Below are 21,599 nucleotides of genomic sequence, written 5' to 3'. Positions count from 1 at the left end.
AGCATCCCTCTTGATCAGACCTGCACAACTGTAGCTCTTGAGAGCGACTGCTATACTCCTCTTTCTTACCCCACCCACCTTTTCTACCAGTGCGGTCATGACGTTCTAGTTACGCTCGGCTGCATTAACATTCATTCGCGGCGGCAGGTATACAATACGCTATCAAGAATTACAAATGAACAGATAATAAAATCCTTAGAAACATACCTTTAGAAAGTAAGAGAAAAATGAATGAGGGAAATAAATAAATTTTAAAATACATGTAAAATACATTTTAAAATGTATGTGTGCTAATAATGTAAGAAGGTCTCCCTATGTATATATCGTCCTATTACTAGTAAAGCCGATTAAGTCCACTTTTTGTGTAAAATAAGTGAAGTACAGTCCCCGACTTATCTTTCCGTGCTCTGTATTCTACTAAAATGAAATAAGTCCGAAATGCTGCTTGCAAGCAACAAACCAATTACTTTATTTGAAGAATTTATTATGATTTTTCGTGCATTAATAAAGTTTTAATTCCTGTTTTTACAAAACTTGTATTACTGGTCTTAACTAGTTTTACTAGTAATAGGAAGATAAATAAATTGTACGTTGATAAGTGCGTGATAGCTATATGACCGGATGTCAATGCTGTCATTCAACATTGTAACGCACTCCAGCCAAATAAATAAATACATAAGCAAATAAGTAAGTAAGTAAGAAAGTAAATAAATAAATAAGTAAATAAATAAGTAAAAATGAACATAAGTAAATAAATAAGTAGGCCTAAATAAGTAAGTAAATAAGAAAGTAAGTAAGTAAATAAGTAAACAAACAAACAAATAATATGCGTACTGCGGTTTAAAGAGAACTGGAACATGGCAAAATCTAAACCCGTGAAGGAATACTACTTCCAAAGGAAATGGTAATATGATTATTTTGTTGTTGAAGACGAAAGAATTGTTTGTTTACTGTGTCCCATCCAATTTATTTCCACTCGTCATTTCAATATTAAACCACATTTCAACAAAGTCCATATTAAGAATTATGGAATGCACAAACTTTCGGGTAAGTTCATTATTACGAACTGTATATTGATTATTTATTTATATACTGTAAAATTAAGGACGTCACCCGTTGTGTTCATTTTGAATTGAAATTAATAGTGACTTTCAAGGTTCATTACTTAAATGCTATAAATGTATGTTTCCGTAGGTGATGATAGGAGGAAAGTTTTCGAAAATCTAAACAGGTTAGGTGCAAAGAAATCTCAAAGAAACTACCGACGGGAAATCTAGCATAATTGTAAATCTTGAAACGAGATAACGCATTATAAAAACAATGAATTTATTACAATCCTTTTTGAAAATTACATGCCGCCACTGATGGACCTTTGACGACAAGAGAAGGTAAATAACTCTACGCGGAAGTCGATCATCCCCAATAGAAGTGGAGTGAGGCTGACATCATATTTCCCCTCTTTACGAGTTCTGCAGGCCTGCTCTTGATGGTCCAACAATGAACAAGTGTTTTATAATTGACACGCATAAAGTACAGTATTAGTGTTGAACAAGTGTTTCATAATCGGCACGCATAATAAACTGAAGTGTTAGTACAGTCTATGCACAAATATCACTTCATAACTTCAGTGCAGTCTGTATCTTCTACTCCTCTGTCATTCAGTGCAGTTTACATGGTAAGTGATTAACCGCCCGGTTTCTTTGCAGTGCAGTTTACTATTTTCCAGTGCAACTTACAATCGCCTGTATATGCAGTGAATGAGCACAGTTTAGAAAACGACTGCCGCACAGCAGCTATAGGCCTGCTCTGAAAGTATAGCTCCTTCACGTTTTGATTACCGATCGGAGCCGCAGCGCTGTTGTCGTGTTTTGATTAGAGGAGAAGGTTGGAGATAGACATCAGACTATTCAGTACAGTTACGTCTAAAGATTAGCGAACGTAACCTGTCCCGTATGTAATACGAAAAGGCGAATCTCGTAGCAAAATTAACACGATATATCAATGTAACCTAATTTAATGGGCATAACATTAATTTGTAGTAAAATACACTCTTGATATTACACACTACATAATCATAACTTTATCATTGTAGCGGCTTTATACCAAGGCAAGCATCCTCATATCTGCAGTTTCTGTAGAGCTATCACCAGATGAATTAATATCACTATCAGCTGTTTCTGTGGCGCTATCACTGTCATTATCACTGCCAGTTGTTTCAGATTCGCTTCCAGAATCAACACCAACATTAATTATTTCTTATTCTTTCCATTTCGTCCTCAATAAGCGCGTCCCTACGCCAGCAGTCATTCTCAATATTTTTTACGTGGGCGCACGCAAGAGACCAATCCGTAGACGTTATCTCGCTTATAGCCTGCTTTGTGACGTCTCTTAGGTTTAGGCTTCCCACATTTTGTGTTGCGACTTTGTGCTTTACCATACACCATGCCAATTCAATCGGCGACAGATCACAGTGATAAGGAGGTATAATAATCTCAGAACTGTGAAGCCTCTCTCTTGAAGAATTCTGTCCGCCTTGTATGCGAGGAGAGGTTTTGCAATTTTTACAATCTCTAATAGTTCTGCTTTCGTAAGATCTGTGAAGTGTATGTTATTTTCTCGTAGCCAGGTCTGAATTTCAATTTTGCGGTTTCTGCTGGATGGTAGGGAGCATTGTCGAACACCACAATGGCGCCTTGTGGAACATTCGGAATCAGTTTTTCCTCCAGCTACTTGTAATTATTACCATTCATCTCGGCAGATTTTGTCTTCGAATCATAAATTAGTTCTACACCTTGAACAACGCCCATATTACCCCCTGCATGCACTATTATCAGCCTTTCTCCCGCGCTAAAATGTTCAAGGACTCTAAGTAAAGATTCATTCTGCCAACATTTGTTTGACAGTATAGTGTGTATGGATCCAAGTCTCGTCGTATAAATAACAGGTTTTTGAGACAACTTTTCATTTTCTCTGATTGCTTTCAAGTAAGCCGCGCGACGTGGTACAATATCGTGGCATTCTATAAACACTAAACGTTTATTTTTACATTTGCTGAACTTCAACCCCATATCTTGTATGATTTTCCTAAATGTACTGTACCCATCCTTGAAATTTAATTGATTTTTTGTAAACTAGAGAAGTTTCCGAAGATTTGGAATTTCTTCTTCACTTCATAAAATTCCTGGAATTTCCTTCTGACCGCACACTTAACAAGTTCAACAAGGTTAATTACGGATTTCGCTGCTCGTTCAGTTGTTTCTTGAAACGGAATGGACAGGCCGTTTATCTTTTCATACTCACAGAACTGGATAACATTGTAGATTATCTGCTTACCGTCTGAATGTGTCACTGCACGAGAAGGACCCTCCATGCTCCACCACTACAACCAGAGGGGATAGAAGAGGCGCTCTGATACAACTACACACTCACACCATGTCACGTTCGGACTGCAGCGATTAATTCCTACTGACCTGTATAATACAAGCACCCCCTCTACGTTCTCCTTCCGACTGCAACAATTCCAACTAACGTCGTAACGTAAACTTAAAAGAGCTTTTTACATATCTGAATCCTATGTACTGATATGAAAAGTACCGTAGTAATGACAATGTATCGATTGCAAGGCGGCATAAATGATGACTGATGAAGCGAGCCTTATTTTGTTAGTCCAACAGTATGAAGTATAGACAATAACGAAATAACATACAGTATGAAGAGATTTATAACTTATGAAACAGGGATTATAGCAATGGCAAAATAATGCATCAACCAGGTATGTTGTTCATAGTTTAAGTTACAGAGCTATTAAGGTTATTTCTATGTTCAGTCCAGAACAGTACAATGAAGTAATGCGCTCTACAGGTAAATAACAACACACTACTGCAGCCGTGGCGAAAATGCGATCGTGCGCCGAGCAACTGTGTAACCTGCAACGTGCATAGCGCCTATGGAGGGAGGCGGACACCCGAAGGGGAAGTGAAGCAACTGTCTGACTTATTAACGAATTTTCATTTTCCTTACGCCAAGCACTTAAATATAATTTTATACAGTATAAGGTTACAAACTAATGTTTAGTACGTGTAACGAAGAAAGAAATGAACAAGAAAACATAGGACACATTATCACAACCTAAAATTAACTGTCTTCAGAATGTCTCTGCGACAGAGTTTCAAAATCAGGAATTATGTCACTTACTGCCAGTCGTAGTTGATCACACAGGTATTTTTCTATCAGTCGTAATCTAAATTTGGTTTTTACTATTTCCATTGTTGAAAATATTTTTTTCGCAAACATAAGTTGTAGCGGACATGGCTTCAAGAGAGCAAGCGAAAGAACGAAGCTTCGGATGTTTTTTTTCTTTTTTTTTTTTTTTTGGCAAAGATTTGAAAGGTTGAACATTTGTCAAATCCTTACATCTAGCTTTCATTTAACATCACATTGTAAATCTGTGAGTTTAAATTGAACCACATTATTCGTACATCTGCTGAAAAAGGATCGACGTACAGAGATGATGATGACAATAATAATAATAATAATAATAATAATAATAATAATAATAATAATAATGATAATAATAATAATAATAGTAATAATAATAATAACAACATCACTTAACCTTTTAATGTTTCATCAGTAACATGTAGTAACTTATAATGCCGTTTTATGTTATACAACCGTTTCCTCGTAATACTTGTGAGCAAATCATACATTTAATATTCCCATCATATTGTCAGCAAAAAAATGCGTCTTCCCATCCTACTTGAAATTTTACTTTTTTTAGAGGTACATGGTTTCGAGAGAGACATATGCCACTCGCAGGTCAGAGACAAATACAAATGGAACGGAGTTTGACTCCAGTGAGTGAGAGGGTGGGGGTTGTGGAAGGTATGAAGCAAGGGAAATGCACAGCTATCACTGCGAGCCACAATGTGCTCGTGAGTCACATTTTCGCCACGGATGCACTACTGTATTAGATGAACAATTCGGAAATGCAGACACGTGAGCGACACTGTAAAGATAAGCGTTCACTACATCGTATCGCACGCATCGGACGAATCGCACGGATCGGAAAAAGACTATAAGTCTTATTTGCTGTAATTGTTATGTAACCGCGTTCACTACATCGTATCGGACGCATCGCCTCTCGGAAAATCCGTCCACGTTTCTCGGATGGGCAACTTTTCCGATGCGTGCGATCATGGCCTTCTTTAATAAATCAATTTTAATTGGTCAACTGTTACTATTATGTTGTGCCATGTTCAGTGTCGCGCCAAAATGGCAGACGGAAAACTTATTTCGCGTATAGAAAATTGCGAAGAATTATATAATTTGAGGTGCTCCCATTACAATAATCAAGTCATTTCTTGCAAATATATTATGTAACCAATATTTCTTTCGTTTCTTCCTCTTCAATTAAGACGCATAAAGCAATTACAAATTCTTATTCGCTAACAGACGTAATTAATAGACCTAACCTCAACTCCTCTGTTTTCAGCAATGTCAATACCGTACGACGTCATGTTTTAAACAGCTGATAGGGGAATCCGATGAGGCGATGAGATGGAGCCGTTACAGTGAACGCACTGCACTTAAAATATCCGTTGCGTGCGATTCGTATGAGGAGTGGGATACGATGTAGTGAACGCTTACCTTAATAAAAACCCTAACGCGCCGAACGAAATGTCCAGTTAGTGAAGCTTATCATAAATATCACAGCTATTTAATATGGTCGAATTTCACTCGCGAATACATTCAGAGTCCAATCGGAGCGAAAATCGATAAATTAGACACAGTGTGAAGGCGTCGGTTATGGCTGGCAGTCTTGCAACGCGAAGAACAATCCACCACCGAAACTCCGCGGCGTAACTGGGGAGCGGCAAATAGGGTTTAACCACAGTCTACTATATACAGTCGCGAAGCTCAATACTCGTATGTAGTAAAAATGCAAACATGGGTAGTTGCCCACCACTAGGATCGCTACTATCGCCTCATCATCGCAGATCTCTCTCCTAGCAGACGACAAAATATGTTACACTTTCGTTGTCGTGTTCTTTTGGAAAAATTAACACCTTCCTTCCATTATTGAAATATTAAATGCATAAAGTTAATTTATTATTTTAATGAAGTATATTAAATTCCACCATAAACTCGAAGATACCTGCAAGAAATAGGTTAATATTATTTTTGTTTGTGCAAAACGAACTGAAATTTACTATAATCGCTTCACTCATTCAAGATTATAGCGATAATTAACTATTAAACCAATGAATATTAATTTGCATTTCCCTTTACAGCAATAATAATGGAAATATGAATTAATGGAGTAACTTACGTGTACCGGTACTTGTAGTGTAGGCTTACGTAGTTAACAAAGTGGGATGAGGTTAAGCAATAATAATCACACCAGAATTGGAAATAAAACGTGATCAATAAATTTTATTGTAACAGACTTTTTCTACGTCTCTAGAAAAGTAACAAATAAAAATAACAACAAAATTAACAGCTATAATTAAAAACATATCCTTTGAAAAAAAAAAAGTAGGCCTAAGCAATAATAATCCCACCAGAATTGAAAATAAATCGTGATCAATAAATTTCATTAAAACAAACTTAATTTTTCTACGTCTCTAGTAAAATATTATTATTCCAATTATTGTATTTTAGCCATTAACATTTTCATTACAACCAATAACGAACATTTCACAAGCTTCAATGTGAAATACGCAACGAGCTAGCACTCGATGGAAATACGACACAGTCCAAAGTCGACCATGGACAGTCTATTGTTTCTAGTTGCTAACCGCTTGGAGCGCTTTATCACGAGATTTGCAAAAAATCACCTCAAGCTTCGCGACTGTATATAGTAGACTGTGGTTTAATATTACAATAGTTCTGTAAAATTACCATCGCAGCTTTTTAATTACTATGTTGACCGTGTGATGTATTCTATCTTTTAACCCGCTCCCATAAATGTTTCCTCATCATTGTTCTACAAGATAATGGGGGATGTAATGGAAATGTTATGGTGTGTTTCTCCCCAGAGTACCTCCTTGGAGAAGATCTTCTCGTTGCTCCAATTCTAGACCAGGGAGCGCTTGAGAGAAACATCTACCTCCCCGCTGGCAGCTGGCGGGATGAGCTGCATCCCAACGTCACGTACCCTGGAAGGCAGTGGCTGCGGAACTACAGTGTGGAGCTGCACCAACTGGCGTACTTCACGCGCGTTCCTTGACGACAGGACAGAAGGGCTAATCTCGCATTCCTCTGACGGTGGAAAGCTGTTATGAGCCCTGTGCCAATCTAATAATAATAATAATAATAATAATAATAATAATAATAATAATAATAATAATAATAATAATAATAGACTATGACGATTGGTGATACAAAATGATATACATAAAATGCTAATCACTTTCGGCTTGCATAAATTTTCCCCTTTTTTTCTATCTCTTTTTGATCTATCACAGAGAATAGCCACTTTGACATGTAGCAGATTGCCAGCCAGAGTTGCCAGATTCTCTCGAAATACAACTGATTTTATTAATTTATGCATTTCAACTATTTCTACAGGGCCTACGCTTTTAATTTTGTTACATTTCTTCTAAATTATGAAATTTCCTTTGAATTATTGATAAAATTTGGAAAAAATAATGGCTTATCACACACTGTTCTAATCAGAATAATGACCCTGAGTTGCATTCGATTCTCTCTTGGGCTGATTACCTGGTTGGGTTTTTCCGAGGTTTTTCCCCAACCGTAAGGCGAATGTCAGGTAATCTATGGCGAATCCTCTGTCTCATTTCGCCAAATACTATCTCGCTATCACCAATTCCATCGACGCTAAATAATCTCACAGTTGATACAGCATCATTAAATAATCAAGTAATATATACAGGGTGTGTCTAAATTTTAAAAACAATTTATAGAAATGAGCAAAAATGTTTTTTTTTTCTTTTTCATTTTCTTGACATTCCGAGGCAAATATAACTCAATCCAGGACACAGGTCACACCATTGAAATCCAGAACAATCCAATCCAGGACGTCTGGCAACTCTGTTGCCAACTCCTGGTTTAATTGTTAACACGGAAAGAAGAGGGCTAAAATAACCAACTGTACAACTCAAAAATAACTGTATATTCTAAAAGTATAAGTAAATGCCTATTTTGTTTCTTTACAAATAAACGGAATAACTCAACATGTATGAATATATCATTAAACTAATAAACATGGACGCTACTTGTTTATTACAATGCCTGAAATGTTCTTTTCCCTATTATTTTCTATTTAACGTCTTAGCTCTTAAGCTCTAAGGTCCGGAGACTTTGGTGGTTAATGAACGTGACCATCGCGGTCGATCCATCGTTCGGGATATGTTAGATGCTGTGTCACCTTATCGCTATGATGTGCCATACCTTTTATAAGGCTTTCAATCAATCAATAAATGTAATCAGTTGAAGAATGTAATCCCATAACTCGCTCAGTCCATTTGGCCACTTTTATGATTTATAGTTTATATGATTGTCTTTCATACCTCTATCATATCTTAATATTGTTTTCTTCCAAAACAGCGGTAACACTTGTCTGAACGTTTGTGTTATTGTCTATGTCACTTGAAAACTCGTTCAGTCTATAGATCTGTGGATAAAAACTCTACCCCAGTCCTTTAATACGAGTAAAAATGGGCTGAACGCGTTTTAGGATCACACTCTTCAATCAGTCATTTGAAATGAAATGAAATGATTAGCCTAAAAACGTCCCGTTAAGGGCAAAGGCCTCCTCCTATAGAGGGAGAGCTCTATTTGTCTCACGCGGTGAGCTACTCCGCGTAAGAGTGGAATTGTTCACTTGGTTCACATTCTGCACAGTTTGGTATTGTTCGCTTGTTTCTGTCGCACTGGTATTAGTCGCTGTTCACTTGTCTTCTTAGGTTTTTCCAGTCTTCCCTATGTCTTGCTCTGCTTGACCAATGGCTTCCTGCACGTTCACTGAAGAGGTCAGCCCATTTTCTTCTTGGTCTTCCGCGTGATCTCTTGCCAAGGCGGGGATCCCATAGTGTGGCTGTCTGCGTCCATCTTCCGTCTCTAAGTCGTGCAACATGGCCTCCCCACTTCCATTTGAATCAGGGAATACTAAAACGTTCTAAGTCACTATTTTTACGAAATTGATTTAATGGCGGGAAGTCATTCTTTGAAGGTAAATACAACTATGTATGCAAAAAATATTCTAAGTCAAGTCTCTTTGTATGGTGATATAAGAGTTCTGTATTGCGTAGTGAAAACAAAAACGTTCTGAGTCAGTGACACAGAACCATTTTGTTTCCATTGGCCACACTGACTCAGAAGTTTTTCGTTTGTATTGGCTAGACTGTTTTTCCCGGTAAATTGAAACGGTGACAGCTGAGTTTGTTTTGTAAGATTTCAGTGTTAGTAAGAGATTGAAAACGGATGAAGAAAATATAAGGAGAATTAATCAATCAAAAAAGTTTTATTCACGGCTTCAGTCTGAGGTATGTCCTGACAAATCTAAAGATCAACATCATTTCTTGCCATTGCATTCAATTATATGCAGAACATTTCATTGCCAGTTATTCCTGTACAAGGCACATTTTATCTGAGACACCTAAATGTCAACTCATTCTGCATTCATGATGTCAAGAAAAATCATGCAACTTTGTACATTTACAATGAAGGCATCTCAAAAAAAGGCCCTAATGAGGTGTGTTCTTTCGTTTTCGAATACCTTAGCTCTGTCCTAAATGATATAATAGAAGTTCATGTTTACTGTGACAACTGTGGAGGCCAGAATAAAAGCCACGCTCTTAATAGTGTATTTATGGCCTTCACAGATTCGGGGAGATTTGAGAAAATTGAACAATTCTATCCTATCAGAGGGCATTCTTTTTTGCCCTGCGATAGGGATTTCGCAATTGTCAAAAGGACCATGAGAAAACATGACAGATTTTACAGCATACATCAGTTGACCAAAATTATTATAACTTCAAGTTTATCTAGAAAGTTTACAGTAGTAGAAGTTGAAATATGTGACATTAAAAATTTTAAAGACTGGTGGCAAGAGTTTTACAAGAAAACATGTGTATCCGAGGCAACAAGAGGGCGACAGGTACAGAAAAAAAACGAAGTGCAATTTGGTATAAGTTCTGTAATGCATTGTACTTACGATGGTGACACAGCTGTTAAAGGTACCATAGTCACAAGAAGCCACATTGATGGGTTATTATAGTAAACACGTACAAGCGATTGCACAACGGTGACCCTCGACCATCTTTTCTAGTGCGATTAGCGTACAAGACAGGTAAAGTACATATAAAACCATAAAAAGTACAAGACATTAGATCACTATTGCCATATGTACCTCTTGCGTACACGGACTTTTATGAAGAGTTGTTAAACTTGCCCACTGGAGGGATAGATAGCGGCGCGTAGGACCAAGAAGTTGATTAAAATAATAAAAAAATTGGCCTAAATACGTTTCTATCCAGTACACTTTGTTAAAATGTGAGTTGTAGTTGACACTATTGTTTGTACACAAAATAGTTTAGACAAAATAAATATTCCATTAACAATTTTTCAATTTCTTATTAATTTTCCCTCAAGTAAACTAAAAGGTTCTAAGTTACACACCCCAATTTTATTTTTTTCTCATACATTTTGTTAAAATGTGAGTTTTAGTTGACACTTTTGTTCGTACACAAAACAGTTTATACAAAATAAATATTCCATTAACAATTTTTCAATTTCTTATTAATTTTCCTGAAAGTACACTAAAAGGTTCTAAGTCAGACACCCTAATTTGAATTTTTTTAGGTTCATAGACGGAAAAAAAATGATTTTGGTCATGATTTAGCTCAAGTTTAGGTCATACATTGACATGTAATTTTATCATATTTTTAAACAAACCCTGAAAGTAAAGAAACAGTTTTTTTTAGTTTTCCAAAAAACAATGTTGGATGACTTAGAACGTTTTAGTATTCCCCGATTCATTTGGTGTTGGTGGCTTGCAGTGCTGGATCTTTAATTGTTGACATCCTTTGTAGCACTTCGTTTGGAACTCTGTCCCTCAGTGATAAGCCTAGTATAGTTCTCAGTATTTTCCATTGGCATAGCTCTATTAAATACGTTTAGTAAGACTTTTCATGCATACCATTCTCCACATTCATTGGAAATTGGAAACCTGTTTTACGAACTTTTTACTTGAATAGTCCATACTACCAACAATAATTGAATTATTCAGAGAGACAATTTAACCAGAAACCACATGGTTTACATTCAAAGCAACATACGCAAACTTCTAGAGAATTTAAGCCGGAAAGAAAGTATGGTAAGCATAGTCTACATTCTACAAGAAACTGTATAGGATGCAATATGTTTTTCTAATCACGCTTTGTCCATTCTCTCATTCTTCGAACCCAGAAGCATGATGAAATATTTCATTAACATACTGTATACTGAAATCTAAAAGTTACTCGGGGAAGTGGTCACAAAGAATACTTGCTTATTACTGTTGGTTCTTACTAAAGAAGTTCCCATGGCCAGACACAAGCGAAGGTTCTCTAGAAGAATGTTTAAAATGTAAGTACAATGCTGAGTTTTATTGATCTCTCTGTCTGTCTGTCTGTCTGTCTGTCTATCTGATATATATAGGGAGTCGGCCTGGTTGGCATAGTTGGTATAGCGCTGGCCTTCTATGCCCGAGGTTGCGAGTTCGATCCCGGGCCAGGTCGATGGCATTTAAGTGTGCTAGTTCAGGACTATCAGTCTGATATCGCACTCGGCGGAGATTCCTCTGCAAATATTGATTCGACGTATATCTTCTAAGATGGAAGGACAGTTGGAAAAATAGCAGTTTGGCTTCAGAAAGGGAAAAGATACGAGAGATGCAATCGGACTGCTGTGAACAATAAGGCGATAGATACCTAAAGAAGAATAAAGAAGTGTATACAGTATTTCTGGACTTAGAAAAAGCATTTGACAAAGTGGATTCGAATAAATTTATGGGGATCCTGAAGAAAACTGCTGTGGATTCGAAAGAGAGGAAACTGTTCAGTAACCTTCATATGAAACAACGAGTCAAAGTCAAGATAGGAGAAGAAATATCGGAGGGAAATGAAATAGAAAGAGGAGTACGACAAGAATGGCCTTTATCACCTACTCTGTTCAACATTTACTTGGAGGATTTAATGAAGAACTGTTTTCAGAACATGGGAGGCGCGACAGTAGGAGGAATAAAGTGCATAAGACTTTCTGGGTTCTTTAAAAGCCAGTAAGTAAGTAAGTATAGTTTCCTCTTCTGCACGGGTACGGCTAGTTATTAATATGCAAACCAAGAAATTTGGTTGTTGATGTTTCTGGTAGGGGTATATTGTTGATAGTTGTGTTTAATGTTTCAGAGATTAAATTTGAAGTGGTTTTAAATTGAATTATGTTAGTTTTATTAATGTTTAATGCTAGTTTATTGGTTGTAAACCAGTCATAAATTTTAAGGAGAATTGTTTCTGTTTTATATTTGAATGTGGCAAAGTTCTTGTCTGTAATTATGATACGTGTGTCATCTGCACTTGTTAGAAATAAATATAAAGTAATTACATAATTAAAATAGGACATCTGCCCCAGGGAACATTCCTGTTTGATAGAAGAATAAGTAGTTTAATATGTTACTTAATTTAAATTGTATTTAAGTAATTAAAATGAAATCATTTTGGTCCAGAGACCACTCATTTGGTGCAATGATAATTCCTTTAACATATTTCTTATATGTTATTACATGCAAATAATTAAAATATGATCATTTGGTTCAGAGAACATCCGTTTTTGATGCAACGATAATCCGTTTAACATTTTTCTAAATCAGTCTTGATTGCATCTTTAATAAATCACTCCAAATTAATAGAGTGGATTGTGTACGAAGATAATTTTTCTCTGCGTAAAGATCTATTTTCATCTTACCTCATTCCTTATATGTAGTATTACACCCATCTAGAGAAACTACAAATTTCAAATAGTGAAGGAATTATCCAAATTAGCTTCTGAGATTACTTCATACAAACAGACAAATTTAATATTCTCTGTATATTAATATTGATAAACGTCAAGGCCGCCTTAAATAGACGGAGTCATTTGTTTTAATTGCATTATAGCCATCGATGTCGTTCCTGCAATAACTCCTTTGTGACATATCGATTTTCAGACTTTTGCTCTATTAAATAACTTAAATAGTCATACAGCAAATAATACAATCTTCTATATGTAATTATATTACTTTCTTTCGAAAATGTAAGAATTCACGATCTCCTATGTACCACTGCCATAGAATGAATAAATCTGTTTTTTCTTCCTACTGAAAAATTTTATATTTTGCACATAGGAATTACGGAACAACGACGCTATAATTTGAGGCGGCGCGGCGTTGAAAATGTATTGTATTGTTATTTTAAAACTCTTGTATATCCTTAAATATCAGTCCTATCAAAATTTTGCTTGGAATAAAACTTATCGGAAATCATTTTTAAAGAAACTTTTGTTATGTAACATTTTTCACAAAAATCAATAATAAGCGAGATATTTCGGTTTATTTAATTCAGGCACCCTTATAACCCCCCTTTTAAATAAAGTATTTTGAATGTCATATAACCTAAAATCTAAGTTACAACGAACTTCATTTATGTTCCAATTTTCATCGAAATCCGTTCAGCCATTATGTCGTGAAAAGGTAACAAACATCCAGACAGACAGACAGACAGACATATAAACAAAAATTAAAAAAAAAAGCGATTTTCGGTTTCAGGGTGGTTAATTATATATGTTAGGACCAATTATTTTTGGAAAATCGAAAATTACCAGAAAAATTTCGGCTACAGATTTATTATTAGTACAGATACAACAAATTGTAAAAATCATATTAAAGAAATAACCCCCAAACTTAGCTCAGCATACTTCGCAATTAGGTCGTAACAACAATTTATAAACAGCAGTATCTTAAAGACAATATAGTTTGCCTATTTTCATTCCATTATATCCTACGAAATAATATTTTGGGGAAATTCTGCAGATAGTAAAAATATATTCTTATTACAAAAAAGAGCCATTAGAATAATAGTTGGAGCAAAGGCTAGAGAATCATGTAGATTATTTTTTTTTTTAAATTAGAGATTCTGACCTTAACAAATCAGTACATATACTCTTTAATAAATTTCCTCTTATGTAATAAAGAAAATTTTCCAACTAATTCAGCCATACATAATATAAATATCCGCAGAAAGAATGATTTGCATACGCCATCATCAAATTTATCATGCTATCAAAGGGGAGTACGTTACATGGCGATAAAATGTTCAATAGTCTTCCTGAAGACATTAAGAATCATAGCCAAAACCGTGCAATATTTAAGGTAAAACTAAAAAATTACTTAATATCTCACACTTTCTATTCTGTAGATGAATTCTTGACATTTCACAGTACTGTGTAATATTTTAATACTATTAAATGGTAAACATATTGCATTGTATAAAATATTATTGTTATTAAGGTATTAATTCGGTATATATTTCATATTTGCATTTTATATGTTAAACGTAAGAATTGGACATGTTCTTTATTCTATGCTATAAAGCAAATGTAAGAATATTATGGAACGAATAAATCTATCTGTCTGTCTGTCTGTCTGTCTGTCTGTCTGTCTATCTGTCTATCTATCTATCTATCTACCTATCTATCTACCTACCTACCTACCTACCTACCTACCTACCTATCTATCTATCTATCTATCTATCTATCTATCTATCTATCTATCTATCTATCTATCTATCTATCTATCTATCTATATATCTATCTATCTATCTATCTATCTATCTATCTATCTATCTATCTATCTATCTATCTATCTATCTATCTATCTATCGATCCATCCATCCATCCATCCATCCATCCATCTACCTGTCTGTCTATATATCTATCTATCTATCTATCTATCTATCTATCTATCTATCTATCTATCTATCTATCTATATATCTATCTATCTATCTATCTATCTATCTATCTATCTATCTATCTATCTATCTATCTATCTATCTATCTATCTATCTATCTATCTATCTATCTATCTATCTATCTAAAGGAAAAGGAATTGGCTGGGTCACTGTCTGAGAAAAAACCTATTGAAGGAAGCACTGGAGGGAATGGTGAACGGGAGAAAAGTTAGTGGTCTGAGAAGCAGCAATTGCATTTTAAATTGTAACTATACTAAAAGCCAGGTTATGAACCGACTAAACAGGAAGTAGTTGGCAGGGCGGGTTAGAGGGGTAGCCTGTGCAGCGATGACACGTTGAGTATGACGGGGTGGAAGGGGGAAGGAGAACGGAGCTTTTCATTGGACCTCACGTGAAAATGTCGTCTGCTAACGAAAATCTGGCAACGGAATCACGGAGACAGTGTAGCCTAACTTCCCAGTTCCTTTGGAGTACCACGTGCATTACGAGTCGCATTTCGTACCAGCGTCATTATACTTGTTTTTTTTTTTAAAGATGGGACATGACAGGAGCGTTGCGATCGGAAAAACAACTGAATGTCACATAGCGTGGTGGGCCTGTTGCTATGGTAACAACGGTTGAGTTGCCAAACTTACCGTTCCCACAATGGCGAGTGCTTAATAGCTCTCTTGGCAACATTTGTTGTGCACACAATGTTAGCATTAGTACGTTTCGTCTTTGATTCTCTGTCGATTTTTGTGTTGTTTTCTTACCTTTGCGTCAATTGTCAATGAATGTTTTAACGTAAGCCACCGTAACGTCAGTTGATACCTTCCATCAGCTGGCAGCGTGGTAGTCCATATTGGCAACATAGCACTGTAGTTCCAAGTTCGGCCGCTAAACTGTCATGTCCCATCTTTCAAAAAAACAAGTATAGCTCGTGCTTTCTTAAAACCAGTAATTTCAATTAATAATATTGTTGATAGTGTTATCGAGAACTATATGCAGTAGGTATTTTAAACATATCGGTGACAAACGCTGAACATGCTTTGAATCTCGCGCCACTATTTGGCAATAGAGCTCAGAAAGCGAGCAATAGAACGTTGCTTCCGGTTTAGTCGGTTCATAACCTGGCTTTTAGTATAGTGGCTTGAGCAGCAAATGCTGCAAACTAAGTTCATTAGACGTTCAAATAAAAATTTTGCATATTTATTTTCAACGAAGAATACCAGACATTTTGAAAGTTATTTGCTTCCTCAATAATTAAATATACTCCCTCCGAATGGTTTTTTATGCCAAATACTTTTTCTTGAATCTATCCACCTTCAGTTTTTGAGTTTCAACGCGAAAACGCAAGTAACATTGTCAGGACGATCAGTGAATTTTTCATGTGGAATAAAGCAATAGCTATTTCAGGTCATAGTGGATTATAGGCGAAAGTTAAAAAAAAATGTCAGGTTTACTATGCTTTGGAACAATAGACATAGCATCTTGGTATAGCTGCTGCATGTAGAGCTTGAAATGTAGAGAGTAAAATCATTTTATCCTGCTAAGAGATCTTGCTGAAATGATTGGGAGACTTCAAAATGTTGTAGGCCTCTTATTTTATCAGTAAGTAATACCTTTTGGCAAATACTTTACAATGATAATACCGGAAAGTTCACGATAAAAGTGGCGAATGACTCGCCAGTGCTATCTAGCGGCAGGGATTGTAGGCAGCGAGGATGACGTGACGAATAGCGCGTTGAACTGTGATATGAGCTTTGTTCTTCAACAAACACATGATGTTCTAAGGATTATTCTCATTATAGTAGTAGCCTACACAATGTCAGTTAAATGTGGAAATGTTTGTTCTATGTTTTGTAAAAACTATGCCTAGCAAAATATGCTAGATCTTTCTTCAGATTTCCAAAAGATAGAGATTGAGAGGTGTCATGTAAACACCAGTAGAATATTACTTTTCTGTTACAAGATGATGATGATGATGATGATAATTATTATTATTATTATTATTATTATTATTATTATTATTATATTTTACTATTACTACTGCTTCTACTACCGGTACTATAGTTATTTGCTTTTATCTTTTAGGTGTGCCATGCTCATACAGGTAAATAAACGCAGACAGACGTTAGTTAATGAGGTTTAATAGGGCGCGTCAGCTACTATCGCTATTTGCGTCCTTATCTAAACTTCTTAAAAAAAACAAAACACAAACAATATCATAAGCAAAATGAGAGTACTAACTAAAAACACTGTCAACAGTTCTAGACGAAACGGTTAAAATTAGAGGGATAGAATATAGCCTATTATGTACAAAAGTCACAAAATATATTCAGATCACTTTTGATTATCGGGTTTCAACAACCATAATTCGAAACATTAGGGATAAGTAAAAATAGAGTGTAATAAATTGGAAAAGTATACCGAAGTTTCAAATCAGTCGTAGGACTGAAGATAATAGTTATTCCTTCACTGAATTTAACAGCTCATTCTTCCGAAAATATGAGTCAAAATCAAAGTACAATAAAAGAATCGCGGAGGTCCCAAATAAACATATTAGATCTTGCATCGAGGAAGCTGCGGGTTTTCTGATATTAGACAGAAATGACAGACGATACTCCTCCATCGTGTAATTAGATAGTGCATTAGCAGTGACATATTCTCTATGTTAACTGAAACAGTTACTAAACTGTATAAATCTACTTTACATTGTTCATATAAAACACAATTTCTTTATAGGTTCTCCGTATAAAAAATTGAAAGTCTTTACATTTTTATCCAAATAGTGTGTCTTGGGATATGTAACATATAGTACGTCCGCTCAAATGAGAGCCACTTGGAACGTGCGATTGGACACATTTACTGCAGGGAGCAAGTAGGCACGCGACTCCGAGCAGGTTCCATGTAAACAACGCTGCGTTGCCATCTCTCCCTTCTGAAGACTGGAGTGAACCTTCGTGTGCGTCTTGTAAATACAGAAATAAAACACCAACACCTCCTATTCGAGTCCGTTGAGTCACTATTTAAATCAATTACACAAGATTCCAAGCTAGCTTCTAAGGAGCGATAATCACTTTCTTTTGTCTTTACATGTTCGATATACTTTACTCAATGCTTTTTATTGTTAATGCCGTCCATCACTGTTACTATTAAATCGCGTACTTCTTGAACAGTTTTATTTCCCAATGCATTTTCTGACCGGACATTTCTCTTCAGTTCCGACTAAACGAATTCTATGGCAATGGTATGGGGGCAGTCGTAGTACAACATGGCCGTATTTTGATGATAGTTCGTCAATTACATCTTTTTTCTGTAATGGCTACGTTTTATCTCTTGTAGCAGACGTAACTTTGTTGTTGGGACTGGAGTGGGCAAAGGGATATTATTTTCACGTTTTAATGTACAGGTACAGGATTTACAATACTGGAATGGTATGGGGCATTATCCATAATGATGACAGACGGTTCTTCCAGTCGTTTTAGCAAACATTCCTCAAACCATTCTTCAAAGATTTTAGAATTCATAGCCCCACGGCAATCAGCCGGAGCATCACACATACTTTGGTGGGTAACGAATAATGCTCCTTGAATGAAACCATTTCTTCCTCCCGCATGTAAAATTACCATTCTTTGTCCTTTACCTGAAGAAAAATTGTCATCACAATAACTTGACCCATCTCACCAACGACACTTTACTCCGTCATGGGTATCATACTATGTTTCGTCTAAGTATACTTCTTGATAACTCAGTTGTCGGTAATACTCCATATTCCGTAAATACGAAGAACGCCACATCCGTATTCATAATGATTCCATTGCTGCTGGTTGAGATCCATGAATTTTATATTTAAACCCATTAAATGTAATAGTTCCATTAAAGTATTTCTTTGATACGGAAACTCATATTGGGTAGCTTGTGTTTTATTACGCATTGCATTGAGAGGTTTGACGTTGAAGCTATTTTATTTTTGACTTATATTATATGGAACACAAAAGCCACAATATACATTTACTGTCCTCTGCCTCGTTCTGAACTAACTGCATAATACTTCCGGGCTCGTCTGAAACCAAATACTAAGTTATATGAACTTGTTCTCGGAGCACCGACTTAGATCTGTCAACAGCTCTGGCGTACCAACAACCAGCCGCGTGCTTCCAGACTGAAACAGCTGACGCCTCCCGCTCAAGGTAGGTGCAAGTGGCTCTCATTTGAGCGGACGTACTATAAAAATGTGAATTGTTGATTTTATGAAGAAAGTAGACTCATGTTTTTTTTCATAATAAGTGATTCAGGTAGTTATTCGGACAAATAATTCGCCTAGTCCTATATTTTAAAGACATTAATATTTCACTAAATTAAGATCTTTTTTTTACGATGCACGAAATCCTAAAAGATAAAAACTGGCTCAAGCGGAAATTACAGCTCTAAACACAGCAAGTCCAAATGTCGATTTAATTAAAATTGTTCAAGATGATGAATTCATTGGTCACAAGTGTGCATAAAAAGAAGGAAATGGGGAAACGATATTCCAGTTGCGATAAAAGTTTTGCCGCGACATTCCATTAATGTTTACCTCAAGACGAAAGATTTCTAAGAAGAAAATTATGTTTGCCAACAGTTAGATCTCTCAAAAATTGGCTTTATGAATTTGGTTTAGGCCCGGTATAAATCGCACCATTCTACAATTAATTATTAAAAATAAAATCCGATATTGTACCATTGAATGAAAAGGTTGTAACTATTATTGTTGACGATAAAATGTATTTGAAGGAAAATATAACTTACAATGCTAAAACAGACACTTTGAGGGATTCATTGAATTAGGTATAGATAGGCATAATCAACAAACTTCAACTGACGTAAAAATTTCAGAAGTGCCATTTGCAAACCAAGCACTGGTTTTCATTATTCGAGGAATGTGCAAAATTTTAAAGGAAACTACTACGCAATCTCTGCAGAAATTTTAAAATCGCATCTGCTTGATGTAAAATATAAAATACAAGATACAGGCTTCATCCCTAAAGCAGCGACTGTGTCAGTATCTTCACTGACAAATATTTCAGTGTGCAAAAAAATTGTTACAACAAAAATAAAATGGATAACCATTAGCTGAGAAACGAAATACGCAATGTATGAAAGTTTCTAAATTCATGCACAACTAAATCATAATTACATTTGAAAATACGAGAATGGTTTCATTTCATTTCTATTCCAATAACTTTGTAACTTCTTATTAATTTAAAATATTGTGAACATTGTGACTCTAAATAAAACTATTGATTTGCATTTTTTATTGACATCAAATGAACACTCCTCCATTTGTCCTCACGTAACCTAGCACGCCGCAAGAAGTGTATAAACAATCCAAGCCGTTAGATAGCAGCACAAGTCACTTTTCGCCGCCGCTTGCGATGCTAAACAGGCAAGCTTTCCAGTATTATTGTTAAAGAGTATTTGCTTTTGATCTTTCCTTGGGAACTATAATTTTTGCTCTTTCTCGAGCCAATACTGAAGAGGATGACGCATATAAATATCTACACCACACCGCCATTAAGTATATGGAAAAGACCCAATCACACTTGATTAATAACTACAAAAATATTTGAATTTTAATAACAATATTATCATACGTAAGTTTTGTAGTTTATATATATATATATATATATATATATATATATATATATATATATATATATATATATATATATACTATATAACTGCCACTCAGTAAATTATAGAAATGAAGTCTAATTTAAAATATTCTCTACATCTTCCTTAAGCTACGTACGCGGTCGAACATCCGTACCAGCGCCGTAGTACTACCACTGAAGATGGAGGAGCATTCCTCCGAAACATGTCTGGTTTTTAACCGATTTTATTAATTTTGTTCAATCATTAAAAAGTGTTCATATAACTGTATTACATCACTTCTATTATATATAACTATCCCACTCATGAACACTGTTGTATCTGACCTAACTTATGTAATTTAATCTCTACATCTACTTACATAACCTCAAAACGTTTCACTTTAATATCATCAATATAGCATTAATATGTATAATTAATGAAAAATAGTTACATCAAGGCATTAACTATAATAATATTTAATTTCTAATGGTAATAATGTCATCAAACCACTTCAAGTCTTGTAAATTTTAATATCCAATACACAGCTGTACTCAGAAAATTACATACTGCAGAACAGATCTGTAAATTATTTTTAGTAAGTTTTGAAGTTTTTAATAACCAATTGAATTTGAGCTCTAAATATGTCAGCAATCCTGCAGGTCATGGTATTCGTGTAATATCATATTCTTTATTGTAGTGTGTGTTTTGTTTGTTTTTTTTTTTTTTTTTTTCTGAAATGCAACTTAGTTCTCAAAACTGACAAAAGATGAATTTTGCAAAATAGGAAAATTATGTAGGAAAACTAACGCTTCACTGAAAATTACTATTTTTATGAAACTCCTTGGATTCCAAGCTTCAAAATGACGGGTCACTCATTAAAATCCGTTCAGCCGTTTTCCCGTAATTTTCATTACCAGTTCAAATTATATATATATAGATTTGTGTGTGGTTTAAATGTCCTTAGATGAATAGCGGTT

At 35.3% G+C, this 21,599-nt stretch overlaps 2 protein-coding genes across 3 annotated transcripts in view; one reads left to right on the top strand and one right to left on the bottom strand.

Moving 5' to 3' along the window:
* The window catches only part of LOC138710354 (myogenesis-regulating glycosidase-like), a 78,722-nt gene extending 70,469 nt beyond the window's left edge, over positions 1-8,253 (top strand). For both annotated transcript variants that reach the window (XM_069841190.1, XM_069841191.1), the window contains one exon: positions 7,041-8,253. In XM_069841190.1, coding sequence (XP_069697291.1) covers positions 7,041-7,231 — 191 coding nt within the window. In that variant the 3' untranslated portion in view covers positions 7,232-8,253. The remainder of the gene's footprint in view (positions 1-7,040) is intronic.
* LOC138710351 (probable ATP-dependent RNA helicase DHX34) overlaps positions 1-21,599 on the bottom strand; it is a 142,482-nt gene that overhangs the window by 4,886 nt on the left and 115,997 nt on the right. The window lies entirely within an intron of this gene.

This window comes from Periplaneta americana, chromosome 12 (genome assembly GCF_040183065.1).
Source record: "Periplaneta americana isolate PAMFEO1 chromosome 12, P.americana_PAMFEO1_priV1, whole genome shotgun sequence".
Taxonomy (NCBI): Eukaryota; Metazoa; Arthropoda; class Insecta; order Blattodea; family Blattidae; genus Periplaneta; species Periplaneta americana.
The sequence above is the reverse complement of the archived record's forward strand: the minus strand, read 5'-3'. Positions and strand labels throughout refer to the sequence as shown.